General features: G+C 47.0%; 1 protein-coding gene across 3 annotated transcripts in view; it reads left to right on the top strand.

Annotated features, from left to right (window-relative positions):
* Positions 1 to 27,369, top strand: part of RNF213 (ring finger protein 213) — a 3,248,263-nt gene that overhangs the window by 147,264 nt on the left and 3,073,630 nt on the right. For all 3 annotated transcript variants that reach the window (XM_069655189.1, XM_069655190.1, XM_069655188.1), the window contains exon 3: positions 20,621 to 21,670. In XM_069655189.1, the coding sequence (XP_069511290.1) occupies positions 20,621 to 21,670 (1,050 nt within the window). The remainder of the gene's footprint in view (positions 1 to 20,620; positions 21,671 to 27,369) is intronic.

Raw genomic sequence — 27,369 nt, 5'->3', positions numbered from 1 at the left:
CACACACCTGACTTCCATTAAGCTTCCCCACATGGATAAAAGGCAGAGCACGAGAGCACACTGAGCCAGGCAAAGCACACGAGGAAACAGCAGCTCAACGAGAGACGAAAGACTGTGAAATAGGAGTGGATTGCAAGGAGGGAAATTCCCTTGGCCTTTCCAACAAGGAACAGTTACTTTCCAGAGTCCTTGATTAGAAAACATAAGACCAGGAAACCAGGCTGAAGAATCCTGCATTGTGTGTCGGAGATCCCCGGGGCCCCTCCCGCGTTTATTATCAAGGCGGGGAGAAGCGGCAGCAGCCAACGTGGTACCGCCCTTGTTAGGGAGAATTCTCATTTCGATGCGGATTCCCTTCAACCTTAGAGACCCTCAGCTCTTTTGCTGGAATTATTTTAACCCTTTCGTGAGACCTTTTTCCTCACTCGTGTGTTTTTTACCCGATTTAGATTTTGTGTTCTCACTGTTTTTGGAGTCTGACAAACTCCATAGGCAGCTACTTTTTGTATGGTGACACACTGCACCTTCAGTGCAGTGTCACAGAGAAATCCTTAAAGATTTCTCTAAAGGTTTAACTACCTTTTCTTGTGTGAACTACAGTTCCCAAGAATAGTAAAGTGAAATTGACTTTACTTAACTTTTCTTTGAAGGACCTGCACACACCATCTTATGTGGAGTGCTGTTTTACCTAGTGGACCCTTATCCTACTCTCTCATGTAACAGTTTTGTTACCCTCACTAATTTAAATGGCTGGTGGCAGTGGTTTAATTTTTCCTACCAGTGTGCTTTTCTACGGCAGGCTGTACCCTCAACTGCAGTACAGCGCACATGGGTGACCATTTTGTCAAAATGGCCCCGGTCTACTTTTTTTGCCATTTTCTGTTTGTGAGGTCTTTCTTGCGTTGAGACAGGTTTGAGCCCTTTGTTTGTCTTGCCTTTGGCGGGCTTCAGCCTGAATGCAACCAGTCCTGATTGGCTTGCTGGCTGGCTGTCCATTCAGGACAGCCACCCTGCTGACTGATATACAGCCTAGGCTGTGCATGAATGAAAGAAACCTGCTTAAAAGGCGAGGCATTTGGGACTAGAGGCAGAGTCGACCACAGGGAGAAACACCCGACGAAGAACGAAGCTTGCTGCAACCTTCAGGACCTTTTGAATTGCTCAGTGAAGCCCTGCTGGTGTGCTGACCTCCTTTTTTTTTTTTCCACCTCAACAGAGTAGCTCCTCAAGAACGACTTCTCCTCTTGGGTTAGTGGGACCAACTAACCCCAAGACGAAGTCCAATGGACCACCATCCCCGACTGGCTGTGCTTGGTCCTTGCTGCAAGAACCAAATGCAAGGGGTCAAGTGTTCAAAGTCAAGTGCACGTCTATCACAGAACGAATTCTGCTAGAAGCTCCGGGAGACTCATATGGACCATCCCGAAGCAGGACCTCCAGAGTCCCCTCACCAGAGTGCAGGGTTGAGGGAGCAAAGAGTCCAACCGATATCCAAGATACGCCATGGTGCTGTTTGCTAAGCGCTGAAACCGCAAAGTTCTGCTGAACCGTAAAGAGCCCGTAGCTGCCGACGACCTCCCAAATACTGCAGCAGGAGTCCACCAGACGTCCTCCCTATTGTCCCGGCGACTGAGGCTCCGTAACCAGGGTCTGCACCGCTGTAGCAAGACAGAATCCATCTGGACCACTTTTCTTCAAACCAGAGGTACTGTTTATGCTTGGGTTACTTATCCCATTGTCTTCTCAGTTGGGAGTTGCATTGGCTTACTTTTAGAGTTGATTCCAACTCTTTCTCACAGGCTTAACAGCTTGTGACCCTACAAGTGATTTTCTACAAACTCTCTAACTTTGTGCAAGACATTTGATCTAAGAAGTGCAACAGATCCATAGACTGTGTTCCAATTGACTTCGGCTGTCCTGGCTCCCAGATGACTCTTCTAGTCCATTGAATTTGATACTGTTTGTCCCTCATAGGTGGTAGCTTAGTGTATACTGTTACTGCTGGGAAAGGCTTTTCTAGATTTCACTGGAAGATTTGTGTCCTCACATATACTGAGAAACTGTTTAACCTTTTTCCTTCCCTAACGTTTTCTTTCTACAACCTTATAATTAGTGTGATATATAAATGCCATTACTGTCCTTGTGATTGAAGTCACCTCAGGGTGTAGGAATTGTGTAAGAATCGTATCCAAAGAGTATCCACTAACTTGTTTTGATTCTAAAAAGGATGCCTTTTTTAAAGAAGGCTTATTTAAAAATTGATGTTAAACACATAACTATTTATAACAGAAACCTTGAGTGTAAATGTTACTTGGATACTTGTATTTACAGATTTAATTTGTACAGCTCACATTTACCCCTCTGGCTGCTCAGTCACACTACCAATTTGTGTAGTACAGACCTATACCAAAAGGTGGGTTACCTAATTCCAAACATAAGTGTTGTGTAGTCTCACAGCGTGTTACTGCATCAATTCTTACCTAACAGTCCTTGGCCCCAAGAACAAAGCAGCATCAGTCAAATCAACACAGCCGGTGAGTTGGGGAGATCGATAAAAGACCGGTCTGTGTTGAAGCCAAGGTTGCAAGCAGCAACATTGTATGGCGACCGCTGGAACAAACATTGTTAAAACGTGTATGATAAAAGACGCAAGTAAAGTTGAACTGCTAATGAGTGATTGAACTTAACCAAGGCACGATACCTTTTGACAGTGGTCCGGCACAGCGTGTGTGCTCAATCGAAGGTCTCTGTAAGGTATCCAGCTGAGAAGTGGCAGAAGTGAAAGTTAACAAGTTTTAAAGATTTTTGAATCGAAGTGGTCCTGCGACGGTTCAAGCAAGATCCTGTGCACAGTCTAATATCTTCGATGTTGATACAGTAAAGAAAGTTCGAAGGGATTGTGTCCTCCGACGTATTCCTTATCATAGATAATTCATCTCCAGCTTGCTGGCCTCGGAACATGTTTCTCTGTAGAGGGTGGTGCGTGTCGACGTCCGCTGAGTTGGTGTCCCTCGACAGCCACCGTATAGGCGCCGACGTCACCATGCCCATAAATAGCCACGCGCGGCGTCCGTTGCTCAGTTCCGTTTTGCCACGCTTCGTGGGGCCTCGGAATATCGTTGCTCAGTTCAGTCAGATAAACCTCTTATATTTCCTCGATTAAAACCAACTCCTACTTGATGGCTTCCTCATCCGAACCGACATGAAATGTCGAGACTGCGGAAAGAAAATGTCGCTAACGGATCCTCGCAGGATCTGTTTGTGGTGCTTGGAAGTCGAGCACCATTGTTCGGAGTGTGAGGACTGCATGTCCATGACAGCGAAAGCCATGAAGGAGCGCAAGGGGAAGCTTGAGAGGTAAGTCAGTTAAAACCTCCTCGAACGTTTCTTCGGCCGAGTCAAGGCATTCGTCTCCTCGCCGTCGAAAGCATTCCCATTCTAGGTCTCGAAGTAGCTCCCACCACTCGTCGAGATCTAGACACTCAAAAAGTGACGTCGAAGATCCCCTTCCTCGTCATCTTCTGTTTCCCCCGAAAGGGTCTCCTGCCCCACAAAACACAGCTCTCAGGCTGAGTGGGAGGAATTCAGGAAAAAGATGCTAAGCATCTTCGAGAAAGCGGCCTTGACCCCCTCGAAGACAGCTGAGGGTGATACCCTGGGTGAAAAACCCATAAAACTGTGAGTCGTTGGACCCAGCGAAAGAGTCCACCCGAGAGCGCCACGGGCCATCGGGTAGCAAGGCACCATCTTCAACGCCATCGTTGAAAGTCCCTTCGACTCATGGATAGGCGCCATCAACGCCGTTATCGAAGGGTTCTTTGCATCGGTCGATCGAATCGACGCTGATAAAAGAAAAAAAACACAGCTACTTCACAGCCAACGGTTATACCCAGGGCCTCCAGCACGACTCTGAGAACGTCGTCGACATCCTCGAGCAGGATCCCGATCCTCTCGAGTTCCTCGAGGCATTCCAGTTTTCTGAACGCCTTTCTCAGCGCCTTCGAAGCCTTTCACATTGGCGTCGACATCGCCTTTTTCTCGACCAATAATGACAAGTTTGGCTCCTTCTGCTTTAGAAATGGGTTTTACACCATTTCCGAGGTCCGAGTACCCCAGATTATCTTTCGATCTATGAAGAAGGGGGATTCTGATCAAGAAAAACCCTTTGGGCTGCAGAGGACCACACCACCCGTTTCAGAGGATTTTACCTCTGAGGAAAGAAGGTTGAAAGACCTACAGGAATCCTTACATGAGGCAAGTGGGTTGGACACTTCCCCAGAAGTGGAATTTGCCAAACCAGACCCAGGGGAACATGCCGAAACCCCCTATAGAACCCTGATGGCAATAATTATTGAATTCATGGGTTGGTCTGCGCCTTCACCTGTTTTTGAACAGGATGACCTTACAGACATATTAGATAAAGGTCCACAGGAGGATCCTGTGGTCCCTTTCCATACAGCTTTACAAAGGAAAATTTCATCAAATTGGGAAACTCCTGAGGTTATCCCTGCAGTCAATAAAAAAATTGTCAGCCAAGTATAGGGTAGCTGCGGCTGACCCTGAATATTTATCAAAACACCCGACTCCAGAGAGCCTGGTGGTTCAAGCGGCAACTTCATCAAGCAGCAGATCCGCTTATTCTACTGTTCCACAGGACAGGGATGACAAAAGGTACAATTCTATGGCAAAGTCTTTTTTTGCTTGTAGTATGGCGTTGAAATCCATCAACGCCACTTGTATGCTTGCCAGGTTCAGTCACACACTGTGGGAGTGTGCTTCATCAGCGGCTGACTGCATACCGGATGGAGATGAAAGGGAAGCCTTCCTTAACATCATTAAAGATGGCAAAGATGGCATGTGCGAATCTCTTCAAACTGGCATCGATTCCGCTGACGGTATCAGCAGAGCCATGGCAGCAAGTACTACAATCCGCAGGCGTGCATGGTTACGAAAGTCTGGCTTTGCTCCAGATGTACAGGCCAGACTTTTGAATATGCCCTTTGACGGCTCTTCTTTATTCAGTAAAAAGGCTGACAGTCTGGAAAGGTTGCAAACCTCTAAAGCAGCAGCAAAATCTTTAGGAGCTGCAATCCGCCAAACTCCTTTTCGCCCCTCAGGAACCTCTGGGAGAGGAAAGTCCTTTCGCTATTATTCCACATTCGGGAGAGGCAGAGAATAGCCGGCTCAAAGAGGCCAAAGGAGATCCACCTGAGGTGGACGGGTCAAAAGTACTAAGGCCGCAGCAGGTGCCTCTTTACCCTCAGCATCTGCATCAGCCGCCCCCAAACCACTCTGAGGTCTTTCCACACAAAACACCTGTAGGGGGCAGGTTAGCTCACCATCTGACAGAGTGGCAGGCTATTACGTCAGATGCTTGGGCATTGGAGACAGTTGCCCAAGGTTACTGCCTACCCTTTCTACGCATCCCTCAGAGTCATCCACCGGGGCACAGCTCTCTAAAAGTTCCAGATCCGCTCCTCTTGCAGGAAATTGTTGACCTGCTAGAGAAAGGTGCCATAGAACCGGTACCTGTAGCGGAGAGGAACAAGGGCTGGTACTCCCCCCTACTTTCTCATACCAAAGAAGGACGGAGGACTAGACCTATCTTGAACTTACGAGAATTGAACAAGTTCCTCAGGATGGACAAGTTCAAGATGGTAACTCTCTCTCAGATCCTTCAGGCCCTCCAGATCCAGGACTGGCTGGTATCTCTGGACCTCCAGGATGCTTATTTCCATGTGCCAATCCATCTCAAACACAGGAAATACCTGAGGTTCGCAATTGGCGGCTCTCATTATCAATTTCGAGTTCTGCCATTTGGGCTGACCTCCCCCCCGAGGGTCTTCACCAAGCTAATGTCGGTAGTGGCTGCAAGTCTAAGGAGGGAAGGGATCCACGTCTACCCCTACCTGGACGATTGACGGATCAGAGCTGTATCTTCAGAACCAATTTAAAGAAGTCGCAGATGATACCATCACAGAGACTCCAGTTCATCGGAGCGGTCCTGGACACTTCCCTGGGAAAAGCCTTGCCACCAGAGGTGAGGGCTCAAGATATTCTGCAGATGGTCAACACGTTTCAAAATGCCCAACATCTCCCAGCCTTCGACTTTTTGAGATTGCTAGGCCTCATGGCATCCTGCATCTTCCTTGTGCCAGAGGCTCGCCTGAGAATGAGATCACTCCAGTGGGCACTAAGAACCCAGTGGTCACAATACTCAGGAAGAATGACAGATCTCCTCCGGATTCCAGACAAGGTAGCCCACGACCTTCAATGGTGGGCCTATCCAGAGAACATCTTGAAAGGAGAACTGTTTTGGCAACCATGGCCGGAGATAACAGTAGTCACAGACGCCTCACTCACGGGGTAGGGAGCCCATGCCAACGACTCGACCATCAGCGGTCGTTGGTCTCCATCGGAGTTCAAACTACACATCAACCTATAAGAGCTGAGAGCGATCAGACTAGCGCTGAAAGCTTTCCTGCCATCAGTACAAAGGAGAAATGTCCTGATAATGACGGACAAAACGGTGGCCCTGCACTACCTCAACAAAAGAGGAGGTCTATGGTCACTGTGCAGAGGCAATGCAGCTCTGGTTTTGGGCAATTCAGGAAGAGGAAGGAATCTCTCTATCGGCAGTTCACCTAGCCGGAGAGGAAAAACTTGACAGCGGATGCTCTGAGCAGGCAGAGCACAGTCTCCCACGAGTGGGAGCTAGGTCAGGAAGTCCTTCAAGAGATCTTCGCCCTTTGGGGAACCCCTCAGGTGGATCTGTTCAGCACCAGTACCAACAGGAAGTGCGATCTGTTCTGTTCAAGGGAATTTCCCCCGAGAGGAGCTCTAGGGGACGCGTTCGTAGTGGACTGGGAGTTTCCACTCCTTTACGCGTTTCCACCAGTCCCTGTTATTCCTCAAATGATCAGGAGGTTGAGAAGATTCCGGAAAACCATGATCCTAATTGCCCCGGACTGGGCCAGGAGAACATGGTACCCGGACCTTCTGGATATGTCCATCTGCCCTCCAATCAGTCTTCCACTCAAAGAGAATCTTCTCTCGCAGAAGGGAGGTCAGGTTCTCCATCCAGACATAAGAACCCTCAAACGTCACACTTGGCTTCTGAAAGGTTGAGGTACAAGGATTGGGATCTCCCTGATGACGTCATGGAGGTGTTGCTTTCGGCCAGAAGGCCAGCAACAAAGTCTTTATACCGCTGCCGTTGGAACAAATTTTGCAGCTGGTGTAGAGAGGACCATATCGACCCTTTTTCATGCGGTACACCAACAGTGTTATCGTTTCTACTCTACTTGGCAAACTCAGGCCTTCAAGTTGGCACTGTAAAAGGCTATCTCGCGGCGCTATCAATCTTCAAGCGCACTGCGGAGGAACCATCATATTTCAAACTACCCTTAGTAATACAATTTCTCAAGGGATTTACTAATGTCTATCCTCCAAGACCATTCCAAGTTCCCTTATGGGACTTAAATTTAGTCTTAAATTTCCTAATGGGTACTCCCTTCGAACCACTCCACTCTTTGCTGAGATTTCTCACTCTTAAAACTGTCCTATTAGTAGCACTAACATCTGCTAGGAGGGTGAGCGAATTACAAGCTCTATCTTGTAAACCCCCCACCCCCATACAATTTTCCATAAGGACAAAGTTGTCCTACAGGTGAAGCCTAATTTCCTCCCAAAGGTGGTTTCTGAATTTCACATCACTCGAAAATTACCTTACCTTTGTTCTACCCTCCTCCCCATCCGGGGAAAGAGGAAGAAAGGCTACATAGGCTGGACCCAAGGCGAGCTCTAAGCTTTTACATCAGCAGACTTGCTAGGATTAGGCAAGCAGACCAACTGCTTGTAGGCTACTCGGGTCACAAGTTGGGACTACCCATAACAAAACAGACCATTTCCAGGTGGATTATTTTGGCCATTCTGGAATGTTACAAACTGGCAGGGAAAGAGCCCCCTCAAAATTTTAGGGCTCATTCAACCAGGGGTATCGCAGCCTCTTCGGCCCTCCAAAGAGGGGGTACCGGTCCGAGACATATGTGCGGCTGCCACATGGTCATCTGCACATACATTCACAAGATTTTACAACCTGGATTCCTCCGCTAGTCAAGAGACCAGATTTGGCAAAGCCGTATTACATTCGGTTCATTCCTAAAAGGGATCCATGACATTCTTACTCCCACCTCCAATTACATGCCGTTGCTATGGGAGTCTATCTAAAATAAGGAATACGTCGGAGGACACAATCCCTTCGAAGAACAAGTTACTTCTTACCTGGTAACGTTCTTTCGATGGGATGTTCCTCCGACGTATTCCTGATCGCCCCTCCCATCCATCCCCGCAGTAATACTTCCCTTGTGGTTGCAGCTCACACTCCTTCAAGGTCAATAGCCAATTTATGCAAGACTTATCTTAAGCTACAAAACGGAACTGAGCAACGGACGCCTCGCGTGGCTATTTCTGGGCATGGTGACGTCGGTGCCGATACGGTGGCTGTCGAGGGACACCAACTCGGCAGACGTTGACGCGCAGCGCCCTCTACAGATACAAAATTTCTGAGGCCAGAATGTTACCAGGTAAGAAGTAAGTAACTTGTTCTTTGTGTTAAAGTAGATAAATTAGTCTGAGCCGGGCAGAGCGGGACCCAAGGTGAACAGTGAACCACCTGAGCAATTGGATGCGTGAAAACCCTGAGAACATTGTGCTAAAGTGGGTCTGAGCCTAGTGGAGGGGGACCCGAGATGAAAAGGGAATCACCTTAGAAATTGTGTACATGTGAAATCCTAAGAAGGAAGGAACTGTAATGTTTGTTGCATCAGGCTCTCTGACATATGAGACTTTGAATGGAAAAGAGAATTTAGCACAGAAGGCCCTGATGCTGAGGTTTTGAACTTCATCATTGTGCTAAAGAGCCAGAGAGTGTGCCACCTTTCCTCATGCTGAAAACGTGGGGGGAGCCAACAGCTCAAATATCCTGACCTATAATTTCTTGAATACTTTTCTTTTGCATAACATTGTTTCCCACACTATTTGTATTTAGAAGTAAGGATAGGTTTATTAGTATAGGCCTTTTTTATTTTGACAGATTCGACTAGGACTGCGTTATTTTTATTTGATGGTCATAGCTTGCTCCCATCTTATATTTAGTATTAGAAGGGCGTGTTTCAAACCAATTGAACTTCAATAAACACCTTTGAACTGTGTTCATGTGTCTGTCTTACTGTTTGCAAACAAACGCTACCTGGGAATCCTGTAAAGGAAGAAATGGTATCAAAGTGGACATTTTGAATTAAAGCCACTTCGTAAGTTCTTACCTTTATATCCCTGCCAAATTTCCTGCTCCAGTTGTTTTCCTTGGTTATGAGTGGGGCTGACTACTGTAACTTGTTGTACCATGCTCAGCCAGGATATGTAATTTGTGGACTCCAGCTTCTGAAGAACTTGACTGCAAGAATTGGGGCCCACCCCATGCTGCAAGAATTGGGGCCCACCCCCCTTTTTGCAGCACACATCTTGCTTATCTTGCGACCGCTTCATTGGCTCCCAGTCGGCAAGAGGAAGACATTTAAATCCTTATGTTTGGTGCACCAGACGTTTTATGGGTCTGGAGCAGAATACCTTGGGGTCAAGTTTCGCCCTTATGCACCTGCTCGACGTCTCCGCTTGCAGGGGCGCATGAGCATCCTTGTGCCTCTAATTCAAAGGTCGCTTATGGGTGGTCGGGCCTTCTCTGTTGCTGCTGCAAGGATATGGAATTCTCCGCTGGTGGTCCTTTGTACCGTTGAATACCATCTTTCTTTCCGTCGTTCCCCAAAGACATTTCTCTCCTAGGCTTTTGTGTTGCATAACTTTTCAACCTTTTCTTTTAGATCTAGCACCAAGATACCTTTGTGTGCGCTTAATAAATACCATTAACCTAATATAGCACCCTACTTGTCACACTTTCCTGCTTATACTTATCTAATTCTGTCCTAAAATGTTTCTGTTCATACAACTGATTTGCAACAACAAAACAAACCATCCATAGTCCCGCACACCAGCACATGGGAGTCAACTGATCCGTAAATTGCACCCATGCTCCGCGAACGGTGTTAACTGAACTGAAGCTGTCAACAGGACATCCCAACTCTCACACTACCTTTTTCCCAGCTATATCCTACTAACCCACCCCACCCTACCCTCTTACCTTTCAAATTTGCCAGATTGCCAGGGGACCACTCCAGTGGTGATGGAGAATGTCGTTTAACATTAACATCTGTCAATTGCATCTTATCTGTATCTTGGCCTGGCAACCACTCTTCCTCTTTTCTCTTTCCTTACCCCATCTGTCATTTCCACCGGCACTGCTATCCTTATCCCATTCCACACGTAACCTTGAGTTCTCTTTGACCAGCCTTTCCTTCTCCTATCATATCTTTACGTTTCTGACTTTCACTTGTTTAATATTCAAAACATGTCTCCATCTCTTTCAGTGTTACCAAAATACATATTTCCGTATTATCTTCCGTCTTACCATTATTTTGCTTTACTCCTTAGTCTTCCCGTTAACCAAGTTGAACTCTTCAATCTGTCTTCAGCTTCTCAATTTGCACCATCTTTTCCCTTTCTTTCACCCCTTTGCTCTACCTCTGCCTCACTTAATTGTTGATCCTGGCTTTCCTTGGAGTCTCAACTTCTCTTTCGCTTCCTTATCATAGTCATCAAATATGCACATGGTCTTTATCTTTTCTCCCTTGGCCCTTTTTAGTCTCCTCCCATCTTAAGTTCTCAATCACACATTTTCTTTGCTGTCCTTAAGCTACCTCACACCCAGTCTTGCTTTTATTAATTCACCTTACTTGTTCCAAACACTGGAATTCCCTTCCTGTTTCCATTCGTTCTTCACCTACTTACATTTTTTTCATCTTGCTTAAAAACGTTCTTACTGTCTTTCCCTTTCTAGTGATTTGGTTTGTGTTATCATAGGCTCATGCCCCTCACGTTCTTGTACCCGTTTCATTTCTGTTCAGTGCTGTGGCGTAAATCGCTTTATAAATAAATCCAATACAACTGCAAATATTTGCGCTTCAAGGTTGGCACCGCCATTCAAAGTGCTTCCTTTTGGGATAGCATTGACAGCTTGTTTGTAGTGACTGCACATTTGTGTGTAGAGTAGATTCAAGTATATAATTATGGCTGACTCATAAACCAGGGACAGCCTCATGTTATGTCAACCGAACACTAGAACTCATGTAATTGTTTTAGGCTCCTCACTATCCGTATCATAGTCAAGTATTCAACCTAGCAAAATCTATTAAATTTACACAAATCAACACACAACTGGCAATAGCCTATTCAGAGGATGGTGTGTATTTATTATAGGGGCAGATTCATTTTTTTATCAGCCACTTCAAAAGATCAGTGTGCGTTCAAGCATGACGCTCCTATGCATGATGGCGTTGTGCATATTCCTAATTCATCATGTCTGCCATCACATGCGTGCCCTACAAGTGGGCCCGTCAGGCTAGTGTCTAGAAACATCAGCCCACTGTGACAGTGGTTATTTCACAAAAGGTTGCACAAGCTCTTCAGTGGTGGTCATGATAAACCTGTTAACGAGCTGCCCATTTGTGACCTTGTCGGGCACGTGACTATCGCAGCACACATTTCTTACGGCAGGGGTCCCCAACATTTTGGAGGCAATGCGAAACATTTGTTTATCAAATGAAATGGTGAGCAACACCCATGCCTAAATGAAACCTATTGCCCAACTGTGGCAAATGGAATTTTACAAATGAAACCTGTCAATGTGCAGCAAAGAACAGTAATCTAGTCCAGACAAATTTTGCAATAGCTTTTCATTTAGTTTGATATTACATTGGTACTTGCAAAAACTTTAAGTAGCAAATTGGGCATACTTAAGCATTCTAGCACATTAACCCTGTTAAAACATGTAGGATTTAGAAGAGTTGTAAAGATGGATTTACAAAATCAGCCTTTGTGGGAGGATTTTGTGAGGCAAGCTTATTATGGTGAGCAGGGAAGACACTGGGAGTTTAACCAATCCCAATCAAGGTGAGCTAGCAGAGCAGCATGGCTTAATCTTGGGAAGGGTGTGAGTGGTCTAGGGCTACCATGAGTCCACACAGAGGAACACCAATAATTAGACGGCTGTGTATAAACATATAATTATTTATGAGGCCTTTAGTTACACCGTAAGCGGATAAGCATTCTAGGTAAATATTGTCGCACCCATTATATAAATCGTTCTATATACATTCACCTTTAGGAGAGAGAAAATGGCATTTGGGTTAATGGCCAGAGAAAGAGTTAAGTATTTGGATGCATAGAAATAGACAGTACTTTTTAGAATAATCACATATCCGCTCCCCTAACTCCTATACTTTCCACCCTAAGATGGTTTGGGGCCCTTTACCAAAATGTCACCAGTTCCAAAGTATGCACTCTTCAGTGTCGGTTACAGTGCCAGTGGTTAGATTAATCAAGAGTCACAAAAAGCTACCTAAAGTTCAGAACAGGTCTCCACTCAATCCGAACACACTAGGATAGGCCTTTTGGGGGGGGGGGTGGGTGGTGTTAGGGAGAATCCTTAACCCAGGTTCCAAATCTAAAGGTCTGTTAAGAGTGAGTTGGGGTCAGGACTTTACGTCGCCTTTGGTACTCTATGGGAGATGGAGGAAGGGGAGGAAGCAACAGGCATAGAATTGTTCCCCCTTGGTTCGGTTCTCTGGGTACCACTTGCAAGGGTTCCAGGTTACAAACTTTGTTGCAGGCTTGTTCTTCTGTTTTCGTTCCTTTCGAGAGGGTTGTCTAGACAGAAGTGATGCTTTGTTTCACTGGATTTGCTTTCTGTCAGTCGCAGTCATAGGGATTGGTTCCAGACAGTTTCCACTAGAAGGACCAAAAGAAGACTGGTGAAGACTGGTTAGATGGCCACGGGGCACCTCACTCCGGCAGCGACAAGATTTGTGGCACATGCTGAAGAGCTGCAAAGTTCCAAGGCCCTGCTCGGAACGGTCACATCTGCAACACGGTAGCACAGGATAGAGCTGGCTAGTCCAACAGTTGTTCCAGGGACACTTTGAAGGCTCAGCAGGCACAGATCCTCGAGCAGTGGTCGAGACTGTTTGTTCCCACCGGTCCATGGGTTGAAGCACCAACAAAGGCCTTCTTGAAATCAGGACCGAGGAGCAAGCCTTCACCGGGACAACACTGGAGTCGATGTTGGTCAGCTGCAGGGGTCGTGCTCGGGCAGCTCTTCGTAGTGGTCTTGGCTCAGAAGGTAACAGTTTCAGGAGCCCCCCAAGATTCAAGCTTGGAGCAAGTCGAAGCTCCCCAATGGTAAGGATCTGCAGCATTCAAATATACATTGGCGTTCTAATCCTGGATAGCCACTGGTCCTCGCATCTACCCAGCAACAGACAATCTGACACCAGAGATGTGGGTTGGGACTAGGCAGTGCTAGCACCGTTCTTAGACACACCACACACCGTTAGCATGCGAAAGCCACAGCTTTCACCGGGAAAGGGTTTCCATATGAGGCAACTGTAAAAATATCACAGCTGCCACTGGTACAAAATGTCATTGTATAATAATGTATACGGATACACAGTATCTTAACTTCACTGTAAGGTGATGTGTCCAATTGTAACCATACAATAATTCATAAAGGGACCGTCTCTCAGTACTGACAGTCTTGGACTAGCCACTTTCCCCATAAGAAGGAGCAAAGCGGGGGGCGTGGCTTGGTGGCCATGCAGTAGGAGGCACGATTGAGAAGCTCCTTCGAGATCCTGAAGAAGATCCGATCAAACTGGTGCCAAAGCATTAGAGAATTATTTGAAAGTAACAGAAAAAACATCAGAACATCTGCAGAACAATCGCTGCGTCTCACAAAGGAAATCGGAGGTCGGATTGCAGAGAAAAAGGCAAAAGAAGAAGCTGCCCGCGGGAAACAAAATGGCGGGCGCAAGTAGCTGAACCGCCGGGGAGAACGCCAGCGCCTTGTGAGCGAGGAAACCACAGGCGTGAAGCTGCGGGCCGGGGGTAGACAACATCCAGCTTCACCAGGGACCTGCCGGAGTGGTGACTGACGATCGGCACAGGCGACCCAGCAACGAGCCCGGGGAGCTCATAAAGACACTGCAGGAGCACAGGACTGGGAAGAGCCCAGCGGAGAGAGCGCGCCAGGGCTCCAGCCTGGCGCACGGACCTTATCGCCCTCCCGCAAGCAACACAGCTGCACGGCGGGAAGAGGCCGCAGAAGGAGGGAGACATGCACAGACCTTGCTGCGCCAGCAACTTTCAGCAGACAGAAGGTGCACACACGGCGGGGAGAGCAGACTTTACCTCGCGAAGGAAGGCATACAAGACGCCGGAAAATCCGCACAACAATCGCGCAGCCCCCTGGAATAAATCGGTGCTCGGACCCGGGGAAGAAGGTGGAGAGGCCAGCCGGAAACGGGCAACATCTGGCATGGGAGAGGACCAGCTGAAGAAGTGGCTGGAGATCCAGGAAGAGGAACCGGACGCACAGATAAGGACACGGTAGAAGGACGGTGCTGGTCGGAGCCAAGTGGAGAGAAGTATACCAGGGCCCCACTCCAACAAAGGCGCAGAGGTGCACAGACCCAGTCCCTCGTTGGTCTCGTCCTCCCCAGAGCCAAGGTAAGCGGCCAGGGGCGCCCATCTCCAGAGGCCGGGGAAGCCAATGCTCTCAAGCAGTCGCTGCAAAGGGAAGCAGATCAGCACGGACCCCGATGAGGCTGCACCCCACGGCAAACGAGAGGCACAAGAGAGGAAGAGAACATAGGGAGGGAACCTGCTACAAATTTGGAAGACGGTGACTTGCAGGGGCCGGAGCATATCGCGTAACATTGAAAACAGAGCATCTCAAGCCAACAAATGACACAAGACCATTGCCTATCCCAGGGCTGCGTGAGAAATATAAAGGCACGTTGCGGTGCACGAGAGAAAGGTCTAAAAAAAGAAGACAGGAGGATGGCGCCCCATCCTGGACCTGCGACGACTGAACAAGTACATCAAGGCACAGAAGTTCCGTATGGTCACCCTTCAGCGCGTGCTGGGACAGCTGGAGGAGGGCGATTTCTGTCGTCGTTGGACTTGGAGGATGTGTACTTCCACATCCCCATTCTAAAAAGACACCGAAAGTTCCTCAGGTTTGTGGTTCAAGGGCGGCACTACCAGTTCAAGGCCCTCCTGTTCGGATTGAAGTCGGCACCCAGGGTGTTCACCAAGTGCCTCGCACCGGTGGCGGCGTGGCTGCGCCTACAGGGGTTCCACGTCTACCCCTACCTGGACGACTGGCTCATCCGGGCAAGGACAAGGGAGCTCTCCGTGGAGCACACTGCAAAGACCGTCCAGCTGCTCACGGACCTGGGATTCTCCATTAACTTTCCAAAATCCCACCTGGTTCCGTCGCAAGTCACCCTTTTTCTGGGAGCCCAGCTCGACACAGTGGCGCGGCTGGCCTCGCCGTCAGAGGAAAGGACCAGGACCAATCTGGGCAAGGTGCAGTGTCTGCTGGCCACGGACATAGCCAGGGTAAGATCTATCAAGTCCCTCCTCGGGATAATGTCCTCCTGCATTTATCTGGTGCGCCTTTGCAGGCTTCGGATGCGCCCCTTACAAGAGTTCCTCGACGCCCGCTGGGTCCAGTCGATGGGCAGCTTCGAGGACAGGATCCCTCTCAATGAGACATTCCGTCAGGCGATCCGTTGGTGGGGTACCCGCTCCCATCTGTCGGCGGGCACGGACTTTAAGACCCCAGCTCACCAGGTGACGGTGACGACGGACGCCTCCCTGGAAGGTCGGGGAGCGCACTCCGGAGATCTTCACGTGAGAGGCCTTTGGCTCCCGGAGGAGAAGTCACTCCACATCAACATCTTGGAGCTCCGCGCAGTGTTCTGGGCCCTCAGGTCCTTTCTTCTGTCCCTCAAGGGCGAGGTGGTGAGGATCTTCACCGACAACACCACCACGATGCTCTACATCCGGAAGCCGGGCGGAACCAGGTTCCCGGCCCTATCCAAGGAAGCCCAGGATCTGTGGCATTGGGCCGTTGCCCAAGGGATGTTTCTGGTGCCTCTTCATCTGGCAGGAATAAAAAAAACACGATCGCCGACTCACTCAGCAGGGAGCTGCGCTCGTGCCACAAGTGGGAACTACGCCAGGATCAAGTGGATCGTCTCTTCCGACGATGGGGCGAACCCCAAATCGATCTCTTCGCGACGGCGACAAATTCCAAATGCCGGAGGTTCGCCAGCAGGTTCCCCCAGCCGAGGAGCATGGGCGATTCTTTCTCGTTCCCCTGGGACGGCCTATTACTTTATGCGTTCCCTCCGCTGCCGTTGCTGCTCCGGCTCATCAACCAGCTCAAGAGGTCCCGGTGCAGGATGATCCTCGTCGCACCAGCGTGGCCGAGACAGATCTGGTTCCTGGACCTTCTGGACTTGTCAACGTCCACACCAGTCAAGCTGCCGATGGACGCAGTCCTTCTCTCCAGAGAAGGAGGCGCCATTCTTCACCACAACCCAGAGTCGCTGAACTTGCAGGCCTGGCTCCTGCAGCACTAGAGTTTGGAGGGTATGACATCCCGGCCGACTGCAGAGAGGTTCTTGCAAAGGCCAGGGCGTCCTCAACTCTCAAGTGCTACGGACATAAATGGAAGAGGTTCTTTCTGGTTCCGTGCACAGAAGATTAACCCTCTGCGGATTACGGCACTCATGTTCTGCCGTACATACTGTCGCTGGCCAAAGTTGGACTGGCTCACACCTCCATCAAAATACATCTGGCTGCATTCTCCCGATATACCAGGACTACGGGACGGGCGTCCTTGTGGTCTCATCGCCTGGTGAAAGAATTCATGAAGGGACTATTCCGATCATTCCCGCCGGTGAAGGCTCCTGCCCCGGCGTGGGAGCTTAATGTGGTGCTGACCAGGCTCATGGGGGGCCCCATTCGAGCCTATGCATTCGGCGCCTTTGAAGTTCCTGTCATGGAAGACAGCTTTCCTCGTGGTCAACACCTCCGCACGACAAGTGGGAGAGATCCAGGCTTCATCTTGCAAGCCTCCATACTTGACTTTTCATGACACGAGGGTGGTGCTGAGGACGCACCCCTCCTTTATGCCCAAGGTGCCGGCAGACTTCTACCTCAATGAGCCCTTGGTGTTGCCAGTTTTCTTCCCGTCTCCTTCGTCGCCGGCCGAGAGGACTTTGCACTCGATGGATGTAGCTAGAGCGCTGAAGTTCTACGTGGACCACACAAAGAGTTTTCGGAAGACGTCACAGCTGTTTGTGAACTTTGGGACTGTGAATCAAGGGAAGGCTCTCTCGAAGACTTCCATTTCCAGATGGCTCTCCAGCTGCATCATGCACTGTCACCGGTTGGCAAACCGACCGCTGCCCGGACGTCCGAGAGCCCATTCGACCAGAGAGATCGCTGCTACCATGGCGTTCCTCTCTGGTGTGGTCCTGCTGGACATCTGCAGGGCTGCGACGTGGAGGTCGACGCACACCTTCACAAGATTCTACTGCGCCGATCGGGACTCCAGGGTCGGCCAAGCAGTGCTGCGCAACCTGTTCGCCTAAGGTGAGCCTGGTGAGGAGGTAAGAGATGCTTAATGTTGAGTTGTTGTATTGCTTAATGTTGAGCCTGTTGCCACCTCCCGTGGTTGTGCATGTGTGTACTGCTATGTATTCTCTTATTCATGAGCATGTGAATCCATGCCAGACCCCATGCTGGAGAAGGAACAAGTTACTTACCTGTAACTGTTGTTCTCCAGCATGGGTCTGGCATGGATTCACATGCGAACCCTCCCGCCTACCCCTCTGCGGCTCTTCACTTGGTCATACTGCCACTTTACGTGCTACCAAATCTGAGGATGGCTGCCAGAGGCGGGGCTTAGGGAGAGGGCAGTCATTGGCAGGGGCAGTATGACCCAGAGACCAGTGATTGGTTACTAATAAGAAAGACAGATCAGAAACGAAACTGATACTGATTTTTTTTCTATACCGAGGATTCCCGGCCTGACGACGGGGAATATTCATGAGCATGTGAACCCATGCCAGATCCATGCTGGAGAACAACACTTACAGGTAATTAACTTGCTCCTTATAACGCCCTTAATACCGAAGAGGTTTTTAAGTGCGGGGACCTGGATTCTAACCTGTGTTACTCAGCGTCGTTTTGCTTCCAAGTCTAATGCGTTGCCACTGATCTATACTACCCGTGCCAAACAATACCTGCAACAATACAATTTTGACCATTATTTCTGACCCCCTTATGCTTTGTGTCATATAGATGTGTACTACTTATTTACAGATTGTCCGTAATTCACAGAATAAAAATCAAATAGGTGTGCTTGTTCTGCTCTTGTTCTGCATCAATTGGCCCAGGGAGCCAGAAGTATCTCCTGGTAGCTTTTGGAGTCAAGCTAACCAAGCTCTTCTAGGCTGCAAGCAGGATCTAAATTGGTGCGAGCCCACTCAATTTCGAACCCCGCTGCCTGGTTTTTTTCCGCCCACCCCGGCTCCCTACAGTTGAGATGAAAATTCAACAAGAGCCTCAATGGGGTTTCTTATGGCAACTCTTTTGAAGAAATTCACATAGATTTGACTTAATAGAAGCAATACAAAGGTACAACACATTAATCTCCTTCTCCTGTAACTAGGGCCCCCTCTACTGCAATTCACGGTCATCAGTTAAGCTGATTTTGGATGCAAGAAGCACTAGGTACAAGACATTTGACTATATTGAAAAGCCCTCAACAGTTGCGGATCGAAAGAAGCAGAAGGGGCAGTTTCTAGACTGTTATTAGAGTTTCCGATCCTTGAATGCAAATGAAAGCATTTTCTTTGCTGTACTGCCAAATTGTCTGACTTTATTTTTGAACGTTGTTGATTTGCTCTTAATGCCAAGCAGTGTTCTCCTGTGCTACCCCTTCTGACCCCACCCATGGTGCCTGTGCTAGCATTCAATGCTAGTTCACAAGGATCTGTGAAAAGTAAGAAATTGTAGCAGTAAAACACTCACTGGGGATATGTGCACACCCACAACACTTTGCAAGCAGAAAATTGTTATGGTAAGTTTAAGAAAATTTCATGAATCGACATGCACACAATTTTGCGTTGAAAACAAGATAGTTTGAAACATGAATGTTAGCTAGTACCACATTTAGATTTGCGAGTATTAATTGGCCTGTGTCATATCTAGACTGGATTGTGAATATTGTCATTGCCACATTTATATAGAATCGTGAATTTTAGCCTACGTCACAACTAGACTGGATTGTGAATGTTAGCCAGTGCCACATTTAGATAGCATCGCAAATATTGTAAATGTTAGCCAGGGGCATATTTAGACAGAATTGTGAATATTAGCTTGCGTCACATCTAGACAGGATTGTGAATACTAGCCAGCGCCACATCTAGAAAGAACCTGGAAATTAGCACGTATCACATCTAGATAGCGAGGCCAATAACCAACCCACTAACAATCTCACCCTTCTACATACACTTCTCAAACTCTAACCAAACACAACCCTAAATCACAGAAAACTGCACAAACTTCACTGCACCAACAAAAAACAAATCACACATATCTTTGCACGACGGTTACCAACCGAAAAGCACACCCAAGCTCAGCGAATGGTGCTAACCGAACTGAAGCTGCCAACAGCACATCACTGCTCTCTTGCACTTTTCCCGCTCGGTCCCACTAACTCGCCTCACCCACTTTCGTTTTTCAGATCCGCCAGGGGACCACTCCGGTGGTGATAGTGTGCGGTACAAATAACCTTTAACATTAAGATCCCCCACCCTAATATTGTTGGGTAGGATTCTACAACTAATTAGTGAAACCTTTTTTGTATATGAGAGTTACCATGGCATTTGTTAAGGCTTGTGTTCCTTCTCCCTCCATATATATGGGAGATCTTTTCAGAACAGTGTGACAATTGGACCTCCAATTTCTATGGAATTGGGTACTGTGTGTGACGTGACGGACGTGCCATGCAGAGCAACATTGTATTCTAAAAATGTTAAATTGGCAGCACATATTTTGAAATTTTCGGTCCACCTGGCAGTGTGCAGGCATAGTCTAACCATGGAGCGAAGGGTTCAGGGGTGCAGCAGAGGAGAAATGAGAACCAGAATGTCCATGGAAGTAATTTGTCCTTTCTTTGCTCTTCTGAACTTCTTATGTTTTGAATGAAGGAGGTGCTATGCTAGAGACCTCCAGAGGGATGGCCCTTTATGGTGGGAAAATTGGGCCATTTCCCCCGCCCCTCATGATCTCTCCATGCTCCTGGTCTGCCTCCGTGTTGAAGGAGGGAGTAATCTGAAAAGAAAAGAGGTTGTCCGTTGGCCCTTTTGCTGGTTGTCTTTGTTTTCCATTGAGGATATCTCATTTCATATTTTGAGAAATGTATGTGTGCTCTAAATGACTCTATTAATTAGTTAAACTAACTGAATGTTGATGAGTCCGAACCAGGTAGGCAATACAAGTTGTAAAACGTGAACCAAACAATAAATTGACCATCGTTTTTTTTTTTGTTTTTTTTTTATTTTTATTTGTATGCTTTCTGATTTAGAAAAAGAAAAACCGTAAGCGAAAACACAAGAACCCCACCTCAGGGGAGACGGAGTCCCTAGCATCAAAGATCCTTGAAACGGCTCCACTGACAGAAACAAATGTGTACTTGGAGCAGGTTGAGTCCACAACATCTCTTGAGTCAGAAGCTGGTAGCATGCTGCATGAAGCATCAGGCAATCTCATGCAAGTTGAGAGGCAGGTCCTTCTCACGTCATCAAACACAGTGACACAGAGGTTGGTTGATTCAATGGAAGTAGAAAGTGTCACAGAAGATGGACCGCCCAAAGGAAGTGATTCCCAGGTGACACAGTCTGCAGCCCCAATGACTGAGTCCTCTCCTGGTGTCTGTGGCAGTATTGATGTGGACCCTTGCAACTTTCCAATGCAAGAGGAAGGCCCAACTACAACCTCCTTAGCTGGAAAGGTAGAAGAGTGTAAAAATACTGCTGATGCGAGTCCTGCTACGCAGTTGGTGGAAAACGAAAAGACATGTGGACTTGCGCCAAGTACCAGAGACCTTGAAAAACCAATCCAGGTGAGTTGTGCAGCGCAAAAGTCCTATGCCACAGCACTGATCAAAGGAAACCATGGCAAATCAGTTGAAAGTATGGCTGTTCAAACCCAAGATCAACGTTCTGTTAAAGTGATCAGCAAGACTGAAATCCAAAGGGAAGAGACAAAGACTTGTCCAACAAGTCCTAAAAAGGTACAGGGAACAAAAGATGTTCGTGAGGAAAAGAGAGCATGCCGAGTAGATCTCTCAATGGGTAAAGTCACTTCGGAAAATGAAAAGTTTTTGTCTGAACAAGTCGGTTCAGACAAAAACAAGCAAGACCAAGCGAAGTCTGAAAAGAATAAAGGGGGCCACACTATTTCTGAAAAGGCTAAAGGAGAACAAGCCATTTCTGAAAAGGAAGGAGGAGGTTGGGCCAATTATAAAAAAGAGAAAGAAAGCCAAAACTGTTATGAGAAGGAGACAGAATGTCAAGCCAATGTTGAAAAGAAGCTGTCAAAGAAGGAGAGAAAGAAAGCCCAGAAAAGTGCAGAGGTATGTAGCTAAACAATAAAAGCCAATATTTACATGCATACTAAGGTGGCCATGACCCATTCTGCAAATAGATAACCTCAAAATTGGTGCCTGCCCAGACGCCCTCTGAAAGACCGCCTTTTGTGTTACAGTAGTTGTCATTTCCATTGTTTCATGTTGCAACTTTTTTTTGTTGACTGTAAAGCCACTTAAATGAATATTGTGCCATGCTATTTTGGCCGCTGATTATCGCACATTGTCTGCTGCTAGAACAGATATGGGAGGTGTATATGGAGTATCAAACATTTATTCCCTTTTCTTAATTTAATTTTATATTTTTTTACCCTCCATTGATGATTTTCTTACAAGGTATGTATATAAGTGCAAAAGAAACTAGACAGCGACATATTCTTAAACTTCATTGCATAGAGTGAATACACAAATTAATCATAAAATTAATTTCCGAAGCAATTCCCTAGACCGTTGAGCTTATTGTGAATCCTTAATTCATTCAAGTGAATACCCGTATCCAGCAGCACCTGTGGGAGCTCTAGACCCCTTTCTTCAACGGGGGGAATAACTAGACTCAATATATATTGATGTTATTTGGTGCATACACCATGTGCAGATGTCTTGAATCTAGCCCATATATCTTTGGGCCTGCTAGCCTGGAGTATTAACGTGTCATGTTTTTCAGCTTGGTTGTAACAGTACACCAAGTCTCTCCTCCAAGTCTCAACTCTCGGTGGCCCCTTCCCACTCCATTGCACAGCCACACATCTCCTGGCTACAGTCATTGCTAGATTAAGAAACTGTTTTCTCAATGGATTCCGCTTTATAAAGGCCAGCTATTGGTAAATTCAGGAATCCGTTTGTACAGAGTGTGAGGGGTAGGGTATAGTTGGTGAAGATTTGAAATGGTTGAGTTTTATGGTCTTTATTTAGTGATCTTCTACTAGTTTGTTTGGTATGCTGATTTCCATTAAGAGTTACTGAGAGGATGCTCCAGCGCAGCTTCCCACCTACTTCTAGACGGCGATTGAAGCAAGCTACTGCTCCTCTGCATCCTATTATATATGTTGGCCACCATTCGTTTTCATTTCATTTTCATTACCCAATCTCATGGGTAAGTTCAGAAATTTGAGGTTTCCCAGGGTAAGCCTAGGAATGTTTTCTTTAGTGCCATTTTCAATCTATAGTATAAAGATAGTTAAGCCCATAGTTCATAGCCCCAGTCTATTGAAACACATGTGCAGTTGTCCCTCAAACGTGATGGGCAGTCCTGGCATATTAGAGCGGCAGCAGTGATGAATAGGGTATTTCTGACTAAGCAGCCTTAGCTGCATGTTGAAATACTCTGTGGGTGATGCACCATGGCTTCATCACCCCCTCCCGCCCCCACACACCTCCCTCCCTGGAGGTATTCACTGGCCTCAATACGCTGGCCCACGTGGGGAGGTGGGTGGCACAGTACTCTTGTGTGCATGTGTATTCTGCTCATAGACCGCTATGCCCAGTGTTAGGGAGAATTGTCAGAAATGTGCTAATTCAGGACTTGAGAACTTTTAATTTCTAACCTGGAGAGAGTGGGACCTTTATTTATTTTTTCACCCTCTTATGTATTTTTCTTGTGATTTGGTCACTGTGTTTTGTTTGACTTTGGAGTCTGACAAACTCCATAGGCATCATCTTTACATTGTGACACACAGCACCTTCAGTGCAGTGGCACAGGGAAGTCTCTTAGAATTCCCAAAGGTTTAAATACCTTCTCTTGCTAAGTTTCCAAAAGCAGTGAAGTGAAATTGACTTTGCTTACATATTTTAACTTTCTAGACCCAGCACACTATCTTACCATAGGGTCCTGGAGGGGTTACTTAGTTTCTCATGTAACATTTTTATGTTGCCCTTTCTACAATGAATGGCTGGTGGCAGTGGTTTGCCTTTTACTACCGTTGTTTGTTTTTACTGCGGGCTGCATTCCCAGCTGCAGTAAGGCACCTATGGGTGCCCATTTTGTCAAAATGGCCGTAGTTTTCTTTTTTCGCCATTTCTTGTTGGAAAGGTCCTTCTTGAGATTTACTCTGCGTGCCAAACCAGGTTTGGTTCCGTTGTTCATTTTGTCTTTGGTGAGATTGATGAGTGAAGCCTGCCTCTGGCTCCAGCATGTCTGGCAGGGGCAGGAAGTGAGGGAGGTGCCGAAACTCCCTGCCCCCTGGTTACAGAAATGCACCCAAAGGAGATTGACCGGCAGGCTGTCCGGCAAGGACAGCCATCCTGCTGTGTGATTGACAGCTAGGCTGGAATGAATGGGAGAAACCTGCATAAAAGGCAAGGCTTTTGGCTTGGAAGGCAGAGTCGACCACTGGACGAAGGAATCCGAAGAACTTGGAAGAGATGCCTGCTGCAGCTCCTGTACCATTGGTTTGCTTTGTGAAGCCCTGCTGCTATGCTGAAGCTCCTAATTCGTTTTAGCTTAGAGAAGCCCTGCAAGGATGACTTCTCCCCTTGAGTTGGTGGCACCAATCCACTCCAAAGTGAACTCGTTTGGACATCCTCTCGGAGCTGGCTGTACTTCTGGCTGTTGCTGCTGGAACCGATGTGCCATGTAGAGGAACACCAAATCGAGTGGATTGCTTTTAAGTCGGACCCAAGCGCCAGAAAGATCCTCCGGACTTCCCTGAAGCAGGACTGACCGAGCCTGAGCCATCTCAATAGAGTGCTGGACCCCAGTTGCGAGGAAAGTCTGAAGTAGTATCCGAGAACCGCAGTGTTGCTCTTCGCTGCAAATAAGATCTTCAGCTCCCCTAGACAAGTTAGCATTGGCTGTCCTGTCTCCCTGAGACTCTTCTTACCTTTTGACTCTGTGCCTTTATCCTTTCCCCCCACGAAAGGGTTACATTTATTTTTCATTTGAAGGTTTTCAAAAGTACTTACCTGTTACTGAATTATTTTTTAACCTTTGTTTTATTCCCATATCTAACCTTTGCACCAAACTCAGTATTGCTCTAAATGTACCAGTGATAAATCAATGTCCAGTGTCCTAGCTATTTAGTCACCTGAGGGTGTAGAAAGTGTCTGTGTGCCATCCCCAATGGGTATCATCTGATTTAGAGAAACAGTGTGTATTGAAGTGTATTATAATTACATATTTTGCTTATTCCTGAAGAAGGCTTATATAACTGACCTGTTAAATTAATAATTGTTTAATCACAAAACCTTGAGTGTAAGTGTTAATTTGAATAACTGTCACTGTGAAACTCTGTTACAATCCTACTGCTCACATTGACCCCTCTTGAGATAAGGTTCAATTTGTTGGAGTTGAAAGGACGGCGGTCCCCTGCGCAACCAGCAAGAGTTAGTTGGTGGGTATAATAGTACCTGCGTCCTGGCACATGGTTTGTCAGGGAACCAAAACTCCAATGTTCCTAGCGGGTTAGTTGCTGGCTGATATGACAAACCTTGTTTTGTGATGGCGCTGGCGGTAGGTTGTTAACCAAAGGTTGTAACCCTGGATTGCTTGAGGAGTTAGATATTGAAATAATGGAGAAGGGGTGTCCAGTCAACTCGTCGAAAAAAACTGGTCGACTGCAATTTGGTCGACGCAATTTGGTCGAAAACCATTCCGTCGAAAATTTTTTTTTATTTATATATTTATTTTTGGGTTTTCGTTTTGTTAAAAAAATGGGTTTTTAGAGAAAAAAAGGGGGTTGGGGGGGGGACCCCCCCAAAAAAAAAAAAAAAAGGGTTAAAATAGAAAAAAAAAAAAATTCGACGAAATGGTTTTCGACCAATTTGATTCGACCATTTGTCTGGTCGACCAATTTTTTTCGACGAATTCACTGGCAACCTGGAGAAGGGACTCATGACTCATTGCCATCAATACTGAACCTCGGAACGTCTCATCATTGCACAGATTGGCTACTGGGAGGTTCTCCAGGCTCTCATTTCCTACTCTGCCTTGATAAAGACTACGGTAGAAATGCGCGTTGGCTCTTGTTTCACCTTCACCTAGCATACCTTGCTAGACCTGTGATTTGTGTGTTACCACATTAAACCCTTATTGATGACAACGAGTCAGGAGTCCATTCTCCGTTATTTCAGATATCTAACAACTCAAGCAATCTAGGGTCACAACCTTTGGTTAACAACATACCGCCAGCGCCATCACAAAACAAGGTCTGGCATATCAGCCAGCCTCTTGAGATAATCCTGGCTGCTCAGCCACACTACCAACCTGTGTAGTACAGACGTATACCAAAGGTTGGGTTCCTATTGCCAGGAGGTCAAGGTTGCAGTAGGGCACCCAAAGGATACGGCACACAATCTTGCCTACCACCCAAATATTTGATTTTTTTTATTTTTTTTATTTTTTTTTCTCACCACAGGAATGCCTTGTCTTTACTGTTTTAGCCACATTGGGAAGAGCGGTAAGAGCTCAGATTTCCCCCAGTTGTTAGCTTGGACGTTACACTGTACTCTTTATGTCCTCCATCATGGGAGCCAGATTTTCCCTTGGGTCCTTAATTAAAGGGAGCATGTTGTTGGCATATAACAAGACTGTTTATCCTGCACTAATAAACCCCTAATTGAATGGTATTTATGCAGACAGCACGTCGGTGCCTCAATGACCAACGAGAATAAGGAGGGTAGGCAATAGGCATCCCTGTCGTGCCCCTTTTGGAGTTCCAAGGGAGCAGAGAAGAGGTCTTATTAGTACATACTATCGCCTTGGGAGAAGAGATATGAGCTTAACCATACTTCTAAAACCTGCTCCAAGCCCCATCTGGTGCAACACTTCAAATATGAAGGGCCTGACGACTGAGTCGAATGCCTTTTCAGCATCCAACGTGGCAATCGCCTATGGGATTCTGGGGTCTACTGAGGTTAAACCGAATAAAGTCTACAGAGGCTACGCTGTGTAGATCCAGATTGACCAATACTGGCATTAAATGCAGCAGGCGTGAGGACAGAATTTATGTTAATATATTGGTCTCTGTATTCTGTGATGAGACCAGCCTATAGGATTTTCACTGTTCTTCCTGCTTCAAGGGAAGTGTTATGTATGCAGTCCTAATAGTCTCCGGGAGCACATTAAACTCTAGGGAGTCATAGCTCCTGCCAATACGGTGCAAGTATTATCATGGGGTTGCGTTGTGGTTGTGTATAGTGACTGATAATAGTCCAGGCATGTGGTGTTAATGTCTCCTTCACTTCATCTGACCCCGACTTAATTAAGCACTGCCTTGATTGTATGTTGCTCTTTTCCATGCCGTAGCGACCTAGCAAACAGGCGGTCAGGGCCTATCTCTGTCTCTGTACCTTCTAGCCTATATGTTCCCATCTAGGGATTTCCCAATTGGCTTGTTCCTGAAAAGCCACCAGGTGTTGACCTATTTCCCCAAGCGTACTCCCATATTGATGCTTTGCAAATGGTACTTCTAGCTTTTTAATCTTATTCTCCAGCTCGCGCAGCTCTCTCCTAATACCTTTGAGGGCTCTGGCTTCCCATGAGATGCACATTCCTGTAATAAAGCACTTAAATACCTCCCAGATGGTGGAGTAGCTCTCAACCAAAGCTATGTTCTGTTCCAAGAATATTATTATATCCTGCCTAATACCTTGCTGGAAGTTCTTCTCCAGCAGATTCTCGCTCTTAAACCTCAAAGGCCGCTGGTCAACTAGGCATCCAGAGATGTTGATGGTCATCGCCACTGGGGAGT

Source organism: Ambystoma mexicanum, chromosome 3q (genome assembly GCF_040938575.1).
Source record: "Ambystoma mexicanum isolate Mex_15411 chromosome 3q, UKY_AmexF1_1, whole genome shotgun sequence".
In the NCBI taxonomy this organism is placed as follows: domain Eukaryota; kingdom Metazoa; phylum Chordata; class Amphibia; order Caudata; family Ambystomatidae; genus Ambystoma; species Ambystoma mexicanum.
The sequence above is the reverse complement of the archived record's forward strand: the minus strand, read 5'-3'. Positions and strand labels throughout refer to the sequence as shown.